At 41.9% G+C, this 20,942-nt stretch overlaps 1 protein-coding gene across 2 annotated transcripts in view; it reads right to left on the bottom strand.

The window, feature by feature from the left end:
* The window catches only part of LOC109426354 (tight junction-associated protein 1), a 99,298-nt gene that overhangs the window by 27,774 nt on the left and 50,582 nt on the right, over positions 1-20,942 (bottom strand). For both annotated transcript variants that reach the window (XM_062852527.1, XM_062852528.1), the window contains exon 2: positions 19,731-20,066. In XM_062852527.1, coding sequence (XP_062708511.1) covers positions 19,731-20,066 — 336 coding nt within the window. The remainder of the gene's footprint in view (positions 1-19,730; positions 20,067-20,942) is intronic.

Below are 20,942 nucleotides of genomic sequence, written 5' to 3'. Positions count from 1 at the left end.
CAACAACCCTGCAATGTTGGTGTTTGCTAACCATTCTGTTGGTATAAAAAGGCGTTGAGCGCAGAGAGCACGATGGGCGGACCAGGTGGAGCGTGATCTGGCGAGCGTTGGGCGTGACCAACGTTGGAGAGCTGCAGCTGCAAATATGTACATTCAAAAAAAAAAATACATTTCGAAACCGTCTCAAGGTTGGGCCAACCAGTCATACTCTAATCTGCAAAAGTTTTTGAAGATGGAATTTCCTTACCCACGGTTTCATAGATGTCGGATTATAAAACACTTGAAAAAATTCATAAAACTTAAATTGTTACTTGGGTTTAATATGGAACGAGCTCACCAACAAATATAAATCCTAGCAGTGCCGGATTTAGGCTTCGGGGGGCCAGGGGCAAACTTTATAAAGTTAGCCCCTAAAAACAAAATTTTGAATATGTCAACTATGAAAATAAAAATAAATATATTTGATTTTTAACTTGTAATAATGTAAGTTGGAAAAGTGAGTATCAATAAACTGCGCGCCAATTGTCATTAGAGAAAATGGCTTATATACTACATTTTTTTTAATATAATGAGATGAAAACCCAAGCCATACTAATCCAGAGCCATGTAGTTTCATTGAAATTAGCACATACATTTGATGATATTATGGTTTGAAAACGTTGATTGTCTTCAGTTTGAAGCGCTGTCTTGTAAAGGTAGTGACAAAAACGAAAAAAAAATCAAAGAATTTTCAGAAAATTAGGCTGTTAGATATCATTGAATATTAAAGCAGAGATTGATTAGCGTCAATAAGGTTTGAAGTTGAAAAACACCTTCGCATTTTTTCCTGCCACATACGGTACTGGTTAACTTCCTAAGCATGTGGCTCCCATTTTCATCCTACGAAAAACAAAGGATTCAATCCTGTTTGTTTTGTTTTTTATTTTTGTATTTTTGTTGGAAGTGAGCACGCATGAAAACAAAAAGAACGGAATCAATCGGTGCCGTAATCGTTTGTTTTCGAATAGGATGAACATGGGGGCGTGAGATTAATGATGGCACTCATACCCTGTTATAATCGAAAGAGCAAAATATGTTTGCACCAAACATTATGAAACATATGATTTTGATATAAAATTATCAAAAATTATGAAACTTTTCAAGTGGAAATTAAGTTTATGAAATAATCTGAATGCCTTAAAAGAACCCATTTATAACAGCTCTAGGACATCTATAAAATTTAATCGTCTGTTGAAGTGCATTTTATATAATTTTGTTGACATTTGCCTCCTTTGCCCCTCCTTAAATCCGGGCCTGAATCCTAGTATCCATTAGAGAACCAAACCAATATAGTAAGTTATCAGAAGGTTTTAATGAACGACCAAATCTCGCAAATACAGTTTTTTTTTAAATCACGCGCATGACGTAATCGCAAGGTTGATTATATTCCCTACATACTTCAACAGGCACTTCATCTTCTTTGTGTCTTTGCGTTCCCACTGGAACTTGGCTTGCCTCTCTTCAACTTTAAGTTCTTTAACCTTCACAGTACCAGGTGCCAACATCAAAAGTTTAAAAATCTGTAACTTGGTCCAATTTCATCCGATTTTGATGAAAATTTTACAGAAAATCACAAATGAGTTGAATTTTAGACATATGCTATGGAACCATAAAAGTTCACCGTTGTTCCGGATTTAGGCCGGAAAACCCTGGGGTACCCTAGGTACCGAAACAGGGACTTTTTGAGAAAACACTCGAAAACGTGTTGAAATTCGCAACAAATCGATTAATTTCAAATCTTTATTCAAGCACACCTGTACATGCACGGTTCTGCGACAGTAGAACATGTTCCGGCCGCGTAACAGGCCGGAACCGGTTCCGGTAGGGACCCAAAGGGGACACTTTTTGAATTTCACAGAACCACATCGTTCGACGGCTCAAAATTCATGATTTTTCATGTGGATCTCAATAAACATAGTGCCGATGTCCAACAAAGGATCTGGCCACTTCCGGTTATTCCGGAACCGGTTCCGGTAAGAACCAAAAGAGGACACTTTCTGAATTTCAAAGAACAACATCGTTCGACAGTTCAAAATTCATGATTTTTCATCTGGATGTCAATAGACATAGTGCCGATGGCCAATAATTGATCTGGCCACTTCCTGGACATTCCGGAACCGGTTCCGGTAGGGACCCAAAGGGGACACTTTCTGAGTTTCACAGAACCACATCGTTCGACGGCTCAAAATTCATGTTTTTCATCTGGATGTCAATTGGCATAGTGCCGATGTTTGACAATGATTCTGGCCGCTTTCGGATATTCCGGAACCGGTTCCGGTAGGGACCCAAAGCGGACACTTTCTGAGTTTCATAGATCCACATCGTTCGACGGCTTAAATTTCATGATTTTTTATCTAGAATCCAATAGCCATAGTATCAATGATCGAAAAATGTTTTGGCCACTTCCGGGTGTTCCGGGACCGGTTCCGGTAGGGACCCAAAGAGAACACTTTCTAAATTTCACAGAACCACATTGTTCGACGGTTCAAAATTCATGATTTTTCATGTGGATGTCAATAGACATAGTGCCGATGGCCAATAATTGATCTGGCCACTTCCGGATATTCCAGAACCGGTTCCGGTAGAGACCCAAAGGGGACACTTTCTGAGTTTCACAGAGCCACATCGTTCGACGGCTCAAATTTCGTGATGTTTTATCTAGAAACCAATAGTCATAGCGCCAATGATCAAATATGGTTCTGGCCACTTCCGCATATTCCGGAACCGGTTTCGGTAGGAACCCAAAGGGGGCATTTTCTGTATTTCACAAAACCACATCGTTCGACGGCTCAAAATTCATGATTATTCATCTTGATGTTAATAGGTATAGTGCCAATGGCGGACAATAGATCTGGGCGCTTCAGAATATTCCGGGATTCCAATAAGAGCCCAAATAGAACACTATCAATAACCCCCTCGTTCGTTTAATCAAAATTCATGATTTTTTTTTATCAAGAAGCTGATAGTCGCAGAGCCAATGATCAAAAATGGTTCTGGCCACTTCCGGATGTTGCGGAATCGGTTCCGCTAGGGATCCAAGAGGACACTTTCAGAATTTTACGTAACCCCATCGTGCAACAGCTCAAAATGCATGACTTTTCTTCCATTCATTAGTCATCCTAAGCAGCACATGTGTCACAGAAGAGCCACGCAGCGCAATTTTTGAAATCGACTTAGTTATAGCAGAAAGTGCCCAAAATAATATCCTTTATTTGAAAAATCTTAAACCCTATAATGCGAATGTATTTTTGTTTACAATAAATATAACAAATAGTTCAATAATTCGGTAGTTCAATTGTATCGAATATGCTGAAACTGCACCAGGTACTGATAATCAGGAGTCTCGTAACCTCACTTTTTACCTGTGCTACGATTTAGAAATCAGTCATTGCGGTGAATTTATGATCAATAACAAAACGAAAATAATTGAAATCATTATTTTACATCAATCTAAACCTACTACAGCTCATTTATTCATAAAATTTAAAAATTAGTACTCGTAGAACAGGTACATCTGAGGTTAGATAATCGCCACTGCTGAAAATATTTTATATGTGTTTATGGCTTTAACCCATATCGGCCTGAGTCAGCGCAAACGAACTTATACTACTTTTAGTAAATACTCAACGAATTTGAATATATTTTCTACAGTTTACTCGTACATACATATTTCTAATTTGTGAAAGTGAACAGAGAACTTCGGAATGGTCCCTGTGGCCGGATTTATTCTGGTGGGTCACTGGGCCATATTCTTATAAAAATGGTTGTTGTTTTTTTTTTTTTGGTACACAGCGTATTTTCCACATACATTCGCAATTAAATTCACTCTATGTCCATTAAAATTTACTCCTCCACCATGATTATCAACAGTTTTAAACTGTTTAGAAGTTATTGGATATGGCCACCGAGTGCTCAATTTCCAGAATTGTGTCGTTTTTTGTGGATGATCCCTTGAAATTATTATTTTTTTGTTATAACATTTCCTAGGGATTTTTTTAGTAATTTTCATGCGTTCTACTTAGTTATTCTTTGTGATGAAATTTACCTCCTTCTGTTGTTTTTTCTTATTGGAATAACACTCTCAGTGGAACAGAGCCTGCATCTCAATATGGATAAATCCCAAAAAGATTTCCTGGTGGAGTCCTTTGATAAATCCCTGGAATCACATGAGAAATATTGGACAAATTCCTTGAGCGATACTAGAGCTCATCCAGATATTGTTGCTGTAATTCCCTATGTAATTATAGATGGGATTCCTACAAAAAAAGCATCCATTCCTGCAGAAATTAAAAAAAAATTGCAATAAGTATAATCCAGATTTTTTTTAAATTTCAGAATCTAGCTTGATTAGTGAACCACTTGATAATTAAGTATCCTTGCGGAAATCATCATGACAAATTTCTGCAGGAATGCTGCTGGTATTTATTCAGGAATTTCTGGTGGAATGCACTTGGATGACCTGATGGAATCCTTTGGGAACAATCACAGGAACAATTTTACAATCACAGTACGGATTTGTGTAGGAATATTTGGAGAAGCCTCTGGAGGAGCACTCTCATAAAGAATCTCCCATCAGGCATTTATTGAGACACGTCAAGTGGATTTTTTAAAGATTTTTCTATGGATTCCTACAAGAGATCTCCTTGGCATTTCTTCACGGATTTCTATAAGAATGCCTTCAGTATTTCTTCTAGGGAAGTTCCCTCTGTGATTTTTACAGACATTTTCCAAAAAAATTCAACACCAATTCCGCTTGGAAAATCGCAAGAATGTCTGCCTTCTTCATAAAAATCCTCATGTGATACCTGCAGAGATTTCTCCAAAAATTCCTCCAGGAGTTCCCCTCTTAGAGTTTATCTCTTAAAATTCTGGCTGGGATTCATGTTATATTTTATATGGGATTCATGCAGCAGTCTCTACTGTAACTATGAATTCCAATAGAAATTCAGGCTGAGATTTTTTATAGGGATTTTTTCAGAATTTCTCTAAAGCTCCTTCATGAATATCTCTTCGTATTCTTGCTGGAAATCCACTTCAGATTCGTTTGAGTTTGGCTTAGTTTCTGGAATATTCGGAAGTGGTCAAATCAATTATTTTCCATCGTGCTATGCTATGCCTATTGATACTCAGATGAGAAATCATGTATTTTGAACCGTTGAATGATGAGGTTACGTAAAATCTGAAAGTGTTCCTTTTGGATCCCTACTGGCACAGGTTCTGGAACATCCGGTAGTGGCCAAAACCATGTTTGATGATTGGCTCTACGACTATTAGCTACTAGATCAAAAATCATGAATTTTGACAACATCGAACTAGAGGCTTACGTGAAATTCTGATAGTGTCCTCATTAGGTCCCTACCGAAACCGTTCCTGGAATATCCGGAAGTGGCCAGATCCATTGTCCGCAGTCGGCACTATGCATATTGATATCCAGATGAAAAATTATGAACTTTGAGTCGAACGATGTGGTTCTGTGAAATACAGAAAGTGTAGCGTTTGGGTCCCTACCGGCACCGGTTCCGGGATATCTGGAAGTGACCAGAACCAAGACTATTGGCTTCTAGATAAAAAAAATCCTAATTAATCCACCTAGCGGTGATGGTGCCTTTCTCGTGCTTTAAAATATCCTTTCAACAAAACTTGAGCGACATGTTGATGACATTGACATAAATACAAAATGAAAACTGCTTGCTAAATCTACTCAATATGGATACATTTTATATTGGCATAACATCCAATATTCAGAAAATATAAGACAACGATCCAAAACTCAAACCAAACAAGTGTCATGAATCCGCAAAATTTTGAAACGTCATTTTAGATTTTCCGGTCATCATTTTATGACTCCGGATATCTACCTCAACTAAACTAACCGCCATCTTGAACATTGAGACATCATCTTGGATGTTCTGGTATTCATTTGTCACATGCCTGGATTTGGTTTACTTTTACATTTGGCCTCTTCCGGCCACTCAAAACCGATTCCGAAACACTTGCTGGCTGTTCATTAGGTAATCTAAAAAGCCGCTATTTGATGTGACGCATGTACGGGTTTGTTTCTGTTTCAGATTTAACCACTTCGGCGGGAACCCCGGAACGGGTTCCGGAACACTACTGGTTCAGATATGGTCTGAGATGGTTTTCCTGCGCATTGTCCATCAGGTCATCGAAAATGCCGTGGTTTGATGTGTCGCATGTATGGGTTTGGTTCAATTGTATATTTGGCCACTTCCAGCGGGACGCCTAGAACCGGTTTCGGAACACTACCGGTTCAGATATTATCTGAGACTATTTTCCTGCTTACCGCTCATCAGGTTATCGAAAATGCCGTGGTTTGATGTGTCGCATGCATGGGTTTGGTTTACTTGTATATTTGGCCACTTCCAGCGGGACGCCTAGAACCGGTTCCGGAACACTACCGGTTCAGATATGGTCTGAGATGATTTTCCTGCTCATTATCCATCAGGTCATCGAAAATGCCGTGGTTTGATGTGCCGCATGCATGAGTTTGGTTCAATTGTACAGGGGATGGCCAAAATGTTTGGGATAGGCAACTTTTTTTTCTCTCACAAAAAAGTTCAACATGCTATAACTTTTCATAGAGCGCATCAAAAAATCTCAAATTTTGACTGTTTGTCAACATATTATATGTGCATCATTGGTACAAATTTGGGCTTGATTGATTCATCTTTCGCAAAGTTAGAACCGTTTGGGTAAAACACTATTTTTCAGGCATCTCATTTTTGAGCTGTCATATCTCGGAAACCAGTGAACCGAATTGAATGAAATTTTGAACGTACACTAACAATATGTAAATGCTTCACAAACTATTAAAACATAGGTACTTTTTAAACGTTGAAAAAAGTTATCAAGGATTGACACTTTTTGGATTTTTCTCGAAAAAATGTATTTTTTTCACATCAATGTCAATAAATTTTAGTGTTGATATCCAAAGATTTTCCACTTCTGTTCTCAAATTATCTCTAATTAGATATATTAGAGCCTATTTAGATTGAAAAAAGAACACATTTAATAATTTTTGTGTGGTATTATAAATTTGACTTATTTTCCTCTATATGGGTAAAAATTTTAACCCGGTATAACTTAATAAGCCGTGACAAAATATTACATTTTATAACGTCGTATTAAGTATCAATATATTGTTGATAAACGTTTAAAAATTTATTCAATTCGGTTCACTGGTTTCCGAGATATGACAGCTCAAAAATGAGTTGTCTGAAAAATAGTGTTTTACCCGAACGGTTCTAACTTTGCGAAAGATTAATCAATCGAGCCCAAATTTGTACCAATGATGCACATATAATAGGTTGACAAACAGTCAAAATTTGAGATTTTTTGATGCACTCTATGAAAAGTTACAGCATGTTGATTTTTTTTGTGGGAGAAAAAAAGTTGCCTATCCCAAACATTTTGGCCATCCCCTGTATATTTGGCCACTTCCAGCGGGACGACTAGAACCGGTTCCGGAACACTACCGGTTCAGATATGGTCTGAGATGGTTTTCCTGCTCATTGTCCATCAGGTCATCGAAAATTCCGTGGTTTGATGTGTCGCATGCATGGGTTTGGTTTACTTGTATATTTGGCCACTTCCAGCGGGACGCCTAGAACCGGTTCCGGAACACTACCGGTTCAGATATGGTCTGAGATGGTTTTCCTGCTCATTGTCCATCAGGTCATCGAAAATGCCGTGGTTTAATGTGTCGCATGCATGGGTTTGGTTCAATTGTATTTTTGACCACTTCCAGTGGAACGCCTAGAACCGGTTCCGGAACACTACCGGTTCAGATATGGTCTGAGATGATTTTCCTGCTCATTTTCCTCAGGTCATCGAAAATGCCGTGGTTTGATGTGCCGCATGCTTGGGTTTGGTTCAATTGTATATTTGGCCACTTCCAGCGGGACGCCTAGAACCGGTTCCGGAACACTACCGGTTCAGATATGGTCTGAGATGGTTTTCCTGCTCATTGTCCATCAGGTCATCGAAAATTCCGTGGTTTGATGTGTCGCATGCATGGGTTTGGTTCACTTTGATATTTGCCACTTCCGCCGGGACACCCGGAACCGGTTCCGGAACACTACCGGTTCAGATATGGTCTTAGACTATTTTTCTGCTTACCGCTCATCAGGTTATCGAAAATGCCGTGGTTTGATGTGTCGCATGCATAGGTTTGATGCATTTTCATATCTGGTCCCTTCCTGAGGTACCGTTCCGGAACACCTAAGTGGCCATATCTCCGGAACGGCTGAACCGATCCGAACCATTTTCAATAGCAAACAATGGGACCAGATTCCGCGTCGAATGAACCGTCGGTCATTGAAATCGGATGAGGTTTACTGACAAAAAGTGATGTGAGTTTTTTTTGTACACACACATACAGACACACACACACATACACGCACACACATACACACACACATACACACACACAGACATCACCTCAATTCGTCGAGCTGAGTCGATTGGTATTTGTGATTTGACCCTCCGGGCTCTATCAAAAAGTCATTTTTGGAGTGAACATATAGCCTTTCCAGTACACTTAGTGTACGAGAAAGGCAAAAATCATGAAATTTGAGCCGTCGAACGATGTGGTTCTGTGAAATTCAGAAAGTGTCCCTTTTGGGTCCCTACCGGAACCGGTTCCGGAATATCCGGAAGTGGCCAGAACCATTGTCGAACATCAGCACTATGGCTATTGACATCCAGATGAAAAATCATGAATTTTGAGCCGTCGAACGATGTGGTTCTGTGAAACTCAGAAAGTGTCCCCTTTGGGTCCCTACCGGAACCGGTTCCGGAATATACAGGAAGTGGCTAGATCAATTATTGGCCATCGGCACTATGTCTATTGGCATCCAGATGAAAAATCATGAATTTTGAACCGTCGAACGATGTTGTTCTTTGAAATTCAGAAAGTGTCCTCTTTTGGTTCTTACCGGAACCGGTTCCGGAATATCCGGAAGTGGCCAAATCTTTTTTTGATCACTGGCACTCTGGCTATTGGATTCTAGATAAAACATCATGAATTTTAAGCCGTCGAACGATGTGGATCTGTGAAATTCAGAAAGTGTCCGCTTTGGGACCCTACCGGAACCGGTTCCGGAATATCCGGAAGTGGCCAGATCCTTTGTTGGACATCGGTACTATGTTTATTGAGATCCACATGAAAAATCATGAATTTTGAGCCGTCGAACGATGTGGTTCTGTGAAATTCAAAAAGTGTCCCCTTTGGGTCCCTACCGGAACCGGTTCCGGCCTGTTACGCGGCCGGAACATGTTCTACTGTCGCAGAACCGTGCATGTACAGGTGTGCTTGAATAAAGATTTGAAATTAATCGATTTGTTGCGAATTTCAACACGTTTTCGAGTGTTTTTCTCAAAAAATCCCTGTTTCGGTACCTAGGGTACCCCAGGTTTTTCCGGCCTAAATCCGGAACAACGGTGAACTTTTATGGTTCCATAGCATATGTCTAAAATTCAACTCATTTGTGATTTTCTGTAAAATTTTTATCAAAATCGGATGAAATTTGACAAAGTTACAGATTTTTAAACTTTTGATGTTGGCACCTGGTACTGTGAAGGTTAAGTATACATGAATAGGAGAGGGCTGACGTATTTAAAGATGATCCCTTATTTACATGACTAAATTGAGACTCTTTCATCAGACACTACATTCAACAATTTATAAGTATACCTATCTACATGCACATGTTTGATTTACAACTTATAAATGAGTCTAATGTTTTTTTTCCACACCGTACCAATCGTTGCAGCACCTTTCCAGCCAACCTAAACAAAGAGCTATATTCGCGGTTGTGCTGCTATAGCTGGCACGGATTGAAATATCCTCGCCTATGGTAAATACGTCAAATCACTCCAACCGATTTTCCCCTAGTCTCTCCATTACGACTTGCTGGCTAGACAGTGCGACACCAATGTCGTGACATGATAGTTGACGGAGTAATTGAGAAAATTGTAATCGACAGTTTCGTCATCAGCTTGATAGGAAAAGGATGAGTCCTCAACAAGTTGTTTGATAATCTGGTTCATTTTAAGATTTTTCTCTAAATTTTTATGGGATTCTCATTATTAATAGCAAATTCTATGTGAATGTTAAGCGGTGGGGAGAGTAAACATAATTTAGTTTTTAACCCATCGTATTGCCGTTGCTCGCTCATCCTTTGACTATAAATGTCTGCTTATCCATTGCAGTCTAGGATTGAATCTAGTGTTTCTTCCAGGAATTGTAAGTTAGAATCGACGTTTATCTCATTGGTGGAATGCAAATGTTCCTCAGTTAAGCATTTACAGTGGGGAAAGCAATAGTCTTCTTCCATTACTAGTAATGCCTCAGGGTTGTCGGTCGTAACGACAAGCTGCACAAATGAAGCCATAAATTTAATGGCTGTAGACCTCAATTGCACCACTGGGAGTAATCTGGCTGGCCGCACTTTGAAAAGCGCGTTAAACGCATTGGATATACAGGCAGGACTCCATTATCCAGAGTCTTATTCCCAAATTTTCCAAACATATATGTAACGAACAGAATGTAGTGTAAGTGTCGAAATTTCATCTTTGTGCAGAATTTCGTTAATGCTGGATGTTAAGAAAACTGTTTCGCAGTTCGGCTGGCTAGTCCGTCAACTCGACTAAAAGAAATTTATTGTTAGAATCATCATCAATTCATGTGTTTGTTAACTTACAAATTAGTTTTCCTTATTAGAAGGTACGATACGAGTTCAGTTTGCCCTTGCCCTTGCTAATTGTGAGGTTACCTATATGGATAATTTTAGTTCATCTAAGTAATATAATTTTCAATATTGTATGACATACGCTTACTATGGCGGTAACGTAGCGATAAATAACAAATTCCGCAGGTATGGAAACAATCCGTATGGCTAGAAAAATAGGCTAATAAACATGTTTATAAACTGTTAGTTCAATTTAGTTGCTTTGAAATTCACTAGGACTAAATCCAGTACAATAATTTACACGAACCTATAAATAGTGAATTCAACTGTAATAACAAATAGTTTTTAACTAAATTATCAATTCACTTGATTTTATGTCTTTTTATAAACGATAATCTTCAACAATTTCATTAGTTCAACACGTTGTTGTAGCATGTAGTTTGTTGTTGATTTCGGAGTAGTTATATCATTGTCAAGCTGTCACATCTACCTACATTGTTTTCTCCGGACAGCCATAGACAACGTGACTCTATTGAGCGAGGTGATTTCTCAAAGGGTCTCTCGCTATAAATCCGCAACACCCCGACCCGTAATGCCTTACCCTGGGTTGGCCTTACCCTGGATGTCCAGCAGAGCTACCTTGACGGCAGGCCGCTGAAGTATTCCGGAAGAAGTCTGAACGTCGACCTTCCTCACCTGAGTATCGTGTCCTTGGTATACCTTAACAACTCGACCACGTAACCACCCGTTGCGGACTGCTTCGTCTACGATGATAACTGGGTCACCTTCTTGTAACGGGCGGGTATCGTTGAACCATTTTGTTCGCCTGGCAATTGTAGGCAAGTATCCCTGGATCCAACGCTTCCAAAACTGGTCCAAAAGGTGGTTCATGAGCTTCTGATTACTCTTAAGCGAGATATCTTGATCCACTGGTATTCTTGCTGCCACGTTCGCCCCACTTGAACTCATCAATAGAAAGTTGTTTGGAGTCACAACTTCTTCCATAGGATTATCGACAGGAACGAACGTAAGAGGGTGAGAGTTCACTATCATTTCTGCCTCTGCCAGAAAGGTTGCTAGTTCTTCGTCGTTGAGGCGATCTTTGTGACATAGTGACTTCAGAGCGTCCTTTATAGACCGTACTTTTCGTTCCCATACGCCCCCCATGTGAGGGGCGGACGGTGGGTTGAATAACCATTCAGTCTCAGCGTTAGTGAATGTAGATGCGACATCGCGATTAATAGCTTTGATCTCTTCTGCGAGCTCACGTGCTGCTCCTTTGAAATTAGTGCCATTGTCGCTGTAGATCTGCTGCGGTGAGCCTCGCCTAGCAATGAAACGCCGTATTGCCTTCTTGCAGGAATCAGTTGATAAAGAATGGACAACTTCAATGTGTACCGCGCGTACCGTAAGGCAGGTAAATAAAGCTACCCATCTCTTCTCGTTGCTCCTGCCTCGTTTGACGATCAACGGTCCGAAGTAGTCCAATCCTGTGAACGTAAATGGCCTGACGTACGGTGTGACTCTTGGATGTGGAAGTGCTGCCATTCGTGGTGTCTGCGCTTTCACTCGATAAACTCTACACCACATGCATTTCTTCACTACGGATTTGACCACAAAACGTATCTTGGGAATATGATACCGCTGTTGCAGCTCGTTTACAACTATATCAACGTGTGCATGTCCGTAGCGTTGATGGTATTTTTGAATCAACAATTCAGTAACATGATGTCCTCTCGGAATGATCACTGGATTACGAAAGCTGTATGCGTAATACGCAGTTGCCTTGTTAAGTCGACTATCCATTCGTAGCACTCCATCTTCGTCAATAAACGGCGACAGCTTCGCAAGGGTACTTTGTTTCTTTAAAGGCTTTTGTTCGTCTTTTGGTAACTGAGCATTTTGATTCAGAACGGTTAATTCTCCACTGTATACTTGCTGTTGCACCATTCTCCACAGGCATGCTTCGGCTGCTGTGTAGTCGCGCTGCTCCAATATAACTGACCTTTCACGAGTCGTATTTCTTACCGCTGCCTTACAGCGATGGATGAAATGATACAGGTAGGCCAAATTTTTTAACAAGTCTTCCCATCTAGAGTACTTCAGGTAGTTGAATGAATAGTCCGACATAACTTCATGATGATAAACGGATCGGACTTCTTCTAGAGATTCTGGTAGTGCAATCTTCTGGTTTGGCCATTCAGTATTGGGTCTACAAAGGAAATGTGGTCCGCTGAACCATGGGCTTGTTGGGTCAAAGCATGGTCCGGATCCCCATTTAGTTCCTTTGTCAGCGACGTTCAAACTAGATGGGACGTAGTGCCACTCATTTACATGTGTCATCGAAAGAATTTCGCCTACTCTGAAGGCTACATACTGCCGATACTTCCGTGGATCGGCCCTCAACCAAGCCAACACGGTAGTAGAATCGGACCACATATACTTTTGTTGGATCGGTATTGTATGGCTCTCTTCAATGCTCTTTAGAAGCCTTGTACCGATTACTGCGGCATTCAGCTCGTTGCGTGGAACTGACTGTGGTTTTAATGGAGTAACTTTTGTCTTAGCCGCTACAAGGGCGCAGCGTGCTACTCTACTGTCGATTATTCTGAAGTATGCCGTAGCACAGCACGCCATCTCACCAGCATCGACAAATACATGCACTTCCAATGATCGGTAGCTTATAGGATTGTAGCCCGGAAAATAGCATCTTGCAACCCGAACCTCCAACAACCTTGGCAGTAACTTCACCCAACGTTGCCAACTTTTGAAATTTTCTCCAGTTATAGGCTCATCCCACTTCACTGCTGACCTCCAAATATCTTGAACCAGTATTTTGCCATGTACTGTGTAGGTAGCCACGATGCCAAGAGGGTCAAAATGACTCATGACTACCCTGAGAACTTGCCGCTTAGTGGGTATCACATCTCCTGACAACAAAGGTTGAAGATCTTTGTGGAACTGCGTAGTAAATATAAACATGTCATCTGTGGGAATCCACGTCATACCCAAGACACGTTCGGAAACTGTTGCCGTGTCTACCGAAAAGTACTTCGTCGCTTCGTTGACATCCACCCCGACCCGTTGTAGAACTTCATCGGAGTTAGACTGCCAGTTTCTGACTTCAAAACCAGCCTTGCTGTGGATCCAACGTACCTCGGCTACTATCTGAACCGTTTCTTCAATGGTGTCCCTACTGTCCAAGAAATCATCGACGTACGTATTGTTAATCACTGCTGCTGCTGCCTCGGGATATTGTTGCACATACTCAGCTGCATTGAGATTTTTCACGTGTTGAGCAATGCACGGCGAGCACGAGGCGCCGAAAATTACAACGTCCATAACGTAGACTGTCGGTGGGTCGTTTGGGTCTGACCGGAACAGGAATCGTAGTGCTTGTTTATCGGATGGTCTAACCAGAATCTGGTGGAACATCTGTCGCACATCTCCAACGACTGCAAATTGTCGTTGTCGGAATCCAGACATCACTTTCAATAGCGGTGTCAACAGATCTGGCCCTGCTAGCAACATGGCGTTCAGCGATATGTCTCCTACGCGGGCTGCTGCATCCCAAACAAGTCGTACTTTACCTGGTTTGCGTGGATTTTGTACGACTCCGAGTGGTAGATACCACACCGGATGAGATTCCAAATTGCACAACTCGCCTTTTGTCGCCTCGTGAGCGTAGCCGCGTTCGAGATACTCGCCAATTTGTTCCTCTACTTTTTTTTCAGAGCGGGTTCTTTCCCAAGCCGCTTCTCAAGGCAAACCAACCGTCGTTCAGCCATCTTGTAACTATCCGGTAAATCAACAGTATCGTTTTTCCATAGAAGACCGCACTCGAACCTGCCAGACTGAGTACGCTTGGTGGTTTGTTGTAAGATCTGCCTCGCACGTTGGTCTTCTGGCGATTCTAGGGTTTGCACCGCATGCACTCCCATATTTTCAACGGCGAAATAATCCTTCACCAGCTCATGCAGTTTCGTATCCGGTGAGCAATTACAGGTATGGACCATTACCCGCTGAGGCCCCTGAACTTTCGCCCCGCCTCCACCAAATATTGTCCACCCAAGCCGGGTCTTCGCGGCGATTGGTTCACCGCTTCGGCGCTCTCGTTTGTCCAACGTCAGTGTCAACTTAGCATGAGCTAATCCTATCAATATCCTAGGAACTGCCTCAGAGAAGTTGTTGACAGGAATCCCTCGTAGGTACGGATATTGTTTGGCCAATTCATCGAATGCGAGACTTTGGTTTGGTAGATCAAGGCTGGCCACGGTACGCACGTCTGACATGACGTATTTCGATTGCTCGTTTACACCGGGTATATGCAACCGCACTTTCTCCGATGTCGACTCCTTTCGGGTGACATTTCCCGTCCACTGTAAGCAGAGCGGCATTATTTCCCCTGTCAAACCAAGTTCTTCAGCGACGGTGTTCTCCAGAAGGGTAAGGTCTGATCCGTCATCCAGAAACGCATAGGTGGAAACGGTTTTTCCTTCATTATAGAGGACAACTGGCAGTATCTTGAAGAGTGCACTGGTTCGGTTGAAGCAGTGTGTAGAAACCAAGCCAGTTGACGCGGGTACTTCCACATTCGCTGACGAGCGTTTTGATGGATGTAGCAGTTTATTATGGGTGTCTGTGCATCCGTCGACTCCACATACCTGCTTGGATCGACAGGGCCATTTGCCATGACATCCCAAGCACTGATGGCAGAGCTTGAACTGCTCCACAAGCCGTTTCCTCTGATCCAGATTGAAACTCGAGAACTTCTGACAATTTCGGATTCTGTGGTCCATTTTGCTGCACGCATGACATGGCCTAGGATCTGTAGATGCTTCGGATTTTTTTGAATTTGTTGTGCCCTTCGCTTCTTCAACGGTGTGCGCGTTCACAAAGCCTCCCTTTTCCCTTTTTCTGCCCTTGTGGTAACTTGCTTCCTGATGGCTTATTTCGGTGGGCAGCGATACGTGGCAGGCAGCCATCTTTATGGATGATACATAGTCGCTGAAGGCTTTAAGTGTTGCTTCCGGAATTCGTTGTGTATGAAGTCCCCAATCTAGACGAAGATTGGGAGGCAGCTTCCCAACTAGCTCAGCCAGTAACATGGGATTCGATAAGTGATTCTGAAGCCTTGCTCCTTCCACGTATGTTACCAGATTTTTAACCTCGCGACCAAACGTAATCAACGTGTCCAACCTGTTGGAGTTTGGCGGAGGAGCATTCCTTATCTTCGCTAGCAAGCAATGCATTAGTTGTTCAGGCCTCCCGCATTCGTCTCGTAGGGTCTCGATGATCTCGGGAATGGCTGCAGGCAAGGTTAATATGCTCTGCACTTTGTCGCGAGCGCTTCCAACCAAGCTCTTCTGCAATCTAGCAAGATTTTCATCTGGCTGAATTCCACACATTGCCGTTGTGGATTCAAAAGCATTGATGAACATGGGCCATTCCAGCGGATCTCCGGAAAACTTAGGCAGTTCCCTGGACACTACTTGCCGTGCCGCCAGCTGCTGCGTAGTCAGCACGCCTACCGGTAATTGTACTCTCTCTGGGAGGTTCGATGTCTCCTCTAATCCGGACGAAACTTGCGGCACTTGCCTAACAGGTTGAGCTAGACTGACTGGTGGCAGAAGAGATAAATTGGCAGAAGGCCACCCACTATAGTAAGATGGATGAATATTGTTCGGTTGGCACGAAGCATTCGTTGACGCGATAAACGGGAATTGATTCCTCGGAGTGACATGCTGTTGATCGCTCATGTACCCTACATTTCCATTTGGATTCCACTGCCCATATGAGCCTGTCTGTGCCGCAGAATCCTGAATATAGCCCACCGTTGTCCGAGCCGGATTACTGACCCGACGTGAGATGTCGGGAATTGAAGCAGCGTAATGCATCGATGAAGTCGATTGCCTCTGGACTTGCTGGTGCGACGATCGTTGAGCGTTCCTAGCTGCCGCATTAATCGGTCCTTCGTACTGAACGTTTGTACGGGATGAACTTTCCACTATAGGTTGCTGATAGAACGCCGCTGACTCCTGAATCTCTGTCTGATTTGTCGGTTGGAGCCGCAGTGTAGACTGACCTGGTGGATGTTGCCCGAACGCATCATGAAAGGTGACTTGTTGCGCTGCTGAAGAATGCGGCATGTCGTCCTGCACTGTCTGAAACGCTGTATGTTGATATCGAGGGTTATTCATGAGAATACCCTTTTGTCTTGGCATTGTCGGTTGCTGTTGGCATTGGTCGCTCGTAACCGCAGACACCACTGGGACAACAGACGGGGATGCTGGGATCATTGGTTGGTGGGCGTTCTGGTGATGGACGACGGTGTCATTTCGACATGGTACTTCCAAAACGACATTCCCAGATGAAATGATAGGAGTGGAGGTCGTAGCAGCGAGGCAGTCGTCTGGTTGTTTCTCCGGTGTTTCTTGCGACTGGTTAATCCACAACTGAACATGACTTCGATGGCTACGATGACTTCGGAGGCTTCTGGCGCTTCTGCCACTTCCACAAATGGACTTTGCTGTCTCTATCTCAGCTTCCAGCTGGTGCTTCTGAGCTAGATATGCACGTTCACGTTCCGCTTGTTGCTGCATCAGCCTATCGTCCAAAGCTTTGGACTCTTCAAGCTGTCTTAAGCGCATCTGAGCACACGAACTGCTAGTACGGATTGAGCTTTTAGAACCGCTAACACTGGAAGCTCTACTGGAGCAGTATCCGCACCGCCATGGTTTGTCGCAAATTGATGCTTTCACACCTGCACAGGTGAAATGAAACCACGTACCGCAGATGTCACATGCGACCATGTCCTCAACATGACTCGGTCGGTTGCATGCTTTGCAACCCTGGTCGACGGTCGACATCGTCACTCTCTAGTTCGCTCTCTAGGTCCAGGCCCCTCGAACCGTCTCGTAATTTTCGAGCTTGTTAAGAAAACTGTTTCGCAGTTCGGCTGGCTAGTCCGTTAACTCGACTAAAAGAAATTTATTGTTAGAATCATCATCAATTCATGTGTTTGTTAACTTACAAATTAGTTTTCCTTATTAGAAGGTACGATACGAGTTCAGTTTGCCCTTGCCCTTGCTAATTGTGAGGTTACCTATATGGATAATTTTAGTTCATCTAAGTAATATAATTTTCAATATTGTATGACATACGCTTACTATGGCGGTAACGTAGCGATAAATAACAAATTCCGCAGGTATGGAAACAATCCGTATGGCTAGAAAAATAGGCTAATAAACATGTTTATAAACTGTTAGTTCAATTTAGTTGCTTTGAAATTCACTAGGACTAAATCCAGTACAATAATTTACACGAACCTATAAATAGTGAATTCAACTGTAATAACAAATAGTTTTTAACTAAATTATCAATTCACTTGATTTTATGTCTTTTTATAAACGATAATCTTCAACAATTTCATTAGTTCAACACGTTGTTGTAGCATGTAGTTTGTTGTTGATTTCGGAGTAGTTATATCATTGTCAAGCTGTCACATCTACCTACATTGTTTTCTCCGGACAGCCATAGACAACGTGACTCTATTGAGCGAGGTGATTTCTCAAAGGGTCTCTCGCTATAAATCCGCAACACTGGATAAATGTTTGAGAAATTCTAGAACGTGACTCCGGATAATGGAGTCTGTCCTGTGGAAACCCGAAACTTTTGTACAATAAATTATTCGTAGGTTGTCATTATCAACACTGAATTTAATTTACAAATTGAAAAACGGAACTCATCAGATTAACATTGAAAATGCACAAACTCTTTACAGATTGTGCAAAGGTGCAGTTTCGACTCAGAACCAAAACAGATATCTCTTAGAACCGACCAAACTCAATAAAAGTAGGTTGAGTTTTATTCTGCTCTGATTGCAAGCTAATGAGATTTAAAATTTAAACGAATAATTAAAAAGAGCTATCAACACTAAATGGTTCTATCGTATTTTTTCGAACGCTGCAAAACCTTTGTCTAAAACACGGGTTCCCAACCGGTGGTCCGCGGCCCCCTGGGGGGCCGTGAAGCCAGTCCAGGGGGGCCGCAATGTTACCAAAAAATTGTTAAATTTTTATTCTATTTTGTGCAAATTATACCAATTTTCATTTTTGTATACCGCCACCCCCAAAAGCCACAATTTGAGGAACAAATTTTCAGTATAAAACGTCTTCAGAAGAAAAAATTTTCGGCTGCGCCGCTATTTTTCAGCTACGACTCAAATTGAATGTACATGACATCATTGTTTAGGAAATAAGCCGAATAAAAAAATGTATCATTGATCGTCGAAAATCCCTCTCACAAAAAAAATCCTGGCTACATCACTGTACCCAAAAAACTCGGTGTCGTTCATTTAATTCATTTTTTTTTCTAAAAATTTTCATTGGGCCGCAGATGTTTTGAGAATGCTTAAAGGGGGTCGCCACCTCAAAAAGGTTGGGAATTCCTGGTCTAAAATCACAATCGATTCCGTTTAATCGGACACAGCAAATGTATGTTGCCCCCAGGCATGGTGTCGCCTTCTGTCTCAGCATGTTGTGTATTGTTCCATCTTTGAACTATACATGTTTCCGCTTGTATTTTCTTCTTTTGGGGTCGTGCTGTGATCCTTTGCTGTGAAAATGAGTTCAAATGGAAAGTCTGGTCTCCTCCTGGTCTGGTTCAAAGGAGAAAGATTCTTTGGAGCAACACACTCACTTTCTTTGCCCGTATGTTGGACGGACGGCAGCGCCTAATAACATGTAAATAGGACATGGGAAAATCGATTTAAACTTTAATGCAGTGTGCATGACGGCTAACACAGCATGGATAAGAGAACTTTGATTATTGCTAAACATAGGAAAAACTTTAGTCTTCTGCTTTAGTGAGAAACGTGATTTTCAGAAAACCAATCTTTATCATTCGAAATAATGGAAAACATCTGTACCAGAAATAAATCTTTGAATCAAACAAGCAAAAACACAGAATGATACTTACGATTTCCCGCTTCAGGTTCTGGATGTTATAGTTGGCCTGTGCCAGCCGTACGCTCAGCGTTGCCACGTCGCTCGTCAGCTGTGCCCGTTCACCGGAATTCCTATCGACCAGCTTGAGCAGCTTATCCTCCAGATTTTGATTCACCTTTTGCACCCGTTTGTGCGACTCGTACAGCCGTTCGTATTTGTCCTGCCACGCGATGATACTGTCCTCCAGTTCGACCTGTCGGTCACTTTCCTGCAGGCAGGCGTTCTCCATGGCCAGCAGTTGCGAGTGCTTATCGGCAAGGGCACTCTTCAGCACCTCGATCTCCGTTTGCAGTTGCACATCACAGTTCTGCGAAATGAAACATTGTGTTGTGTAGCTATCGAGGGTTAGTGGTTCAGTTTGGAAGGGTCGCAGTATTTTGCTTTTTGCCGATGGTTGAGGGATGAATGTGGCTCCACCCGTGTGGTTGGGAGCTCAACTGCGCGGATGTTTAGGTGGATGAAAATATAGGGGGTGGCTAGGCTATGCTATGTATCTTTGATCGTCAGCCTGGTTGCGAATGGGAAAAGCAGCTTTGTCTCATTTGAATGCACCAAAGCGGAAGAAAGTTGGTGGCGGTCGATGGTTGCACTGTGGATGGGTTGGTCAGGTTGGGAGTCACCCATGGGTGTAAATAAAACCATATAGTAGGTTGGGGTTGGATATTATGGGCTGAATGTGAAAAGGCATGATTAACCCATCTCCACCCAGCGTTCTATTTATTTAAGTGAAGTACTTAAGAAGTTAGTATTTTGAAAATTACACATTTCTTCAGCAAACTTTCCTCGGGAAATTATACGGAAATGGCTGAGAAGTTTCGGATTCGAAAACGATATAGTTAGTATAGAATAATCAATGATTTTGTAGATTTTTCTTGGTTCTCATCACTCATTTTTCCACATATGTTTTGCACTGTTTTCATATCAGTTATAATTTGTAATGGTGAGCTTAAATTTCGCAGTTAATAGCAGAAAGTTTATACTGCATGAAAGAAATGTTGACAATATTTAAAAAAACCCTAATTAATCCACCTAGCGGTGATGGTGCCTTTCTCGTGCTTTAAAATATCCTTTCAACAAAACTCGAGCGACATGTTGATGACATTGACATAAATACAAAATGAAAACTGCTTGCTAAGTCTACTCAATATGGATACATTTTATATTAGCATAACATCCAATATTC

Source organism: Aedes albopictus, chromosome 2, assembly GCF_035046485.1.
Source record: "Aedes albopictus strain Foshan chromosome 2, AalbF5, whole genome shotgun sequence".
Lineage (NCBI taxonomy): Eukaryota > Metazoa > Arthropoda > Insecta > Diptera > Culicidae > Aedes > Aedes albopictus.
The sequence above is the reverse complement of the archived record's forward strand: the minus strand, read 5'-3'. Positions and strand labels throughout refer to the sequence as shown.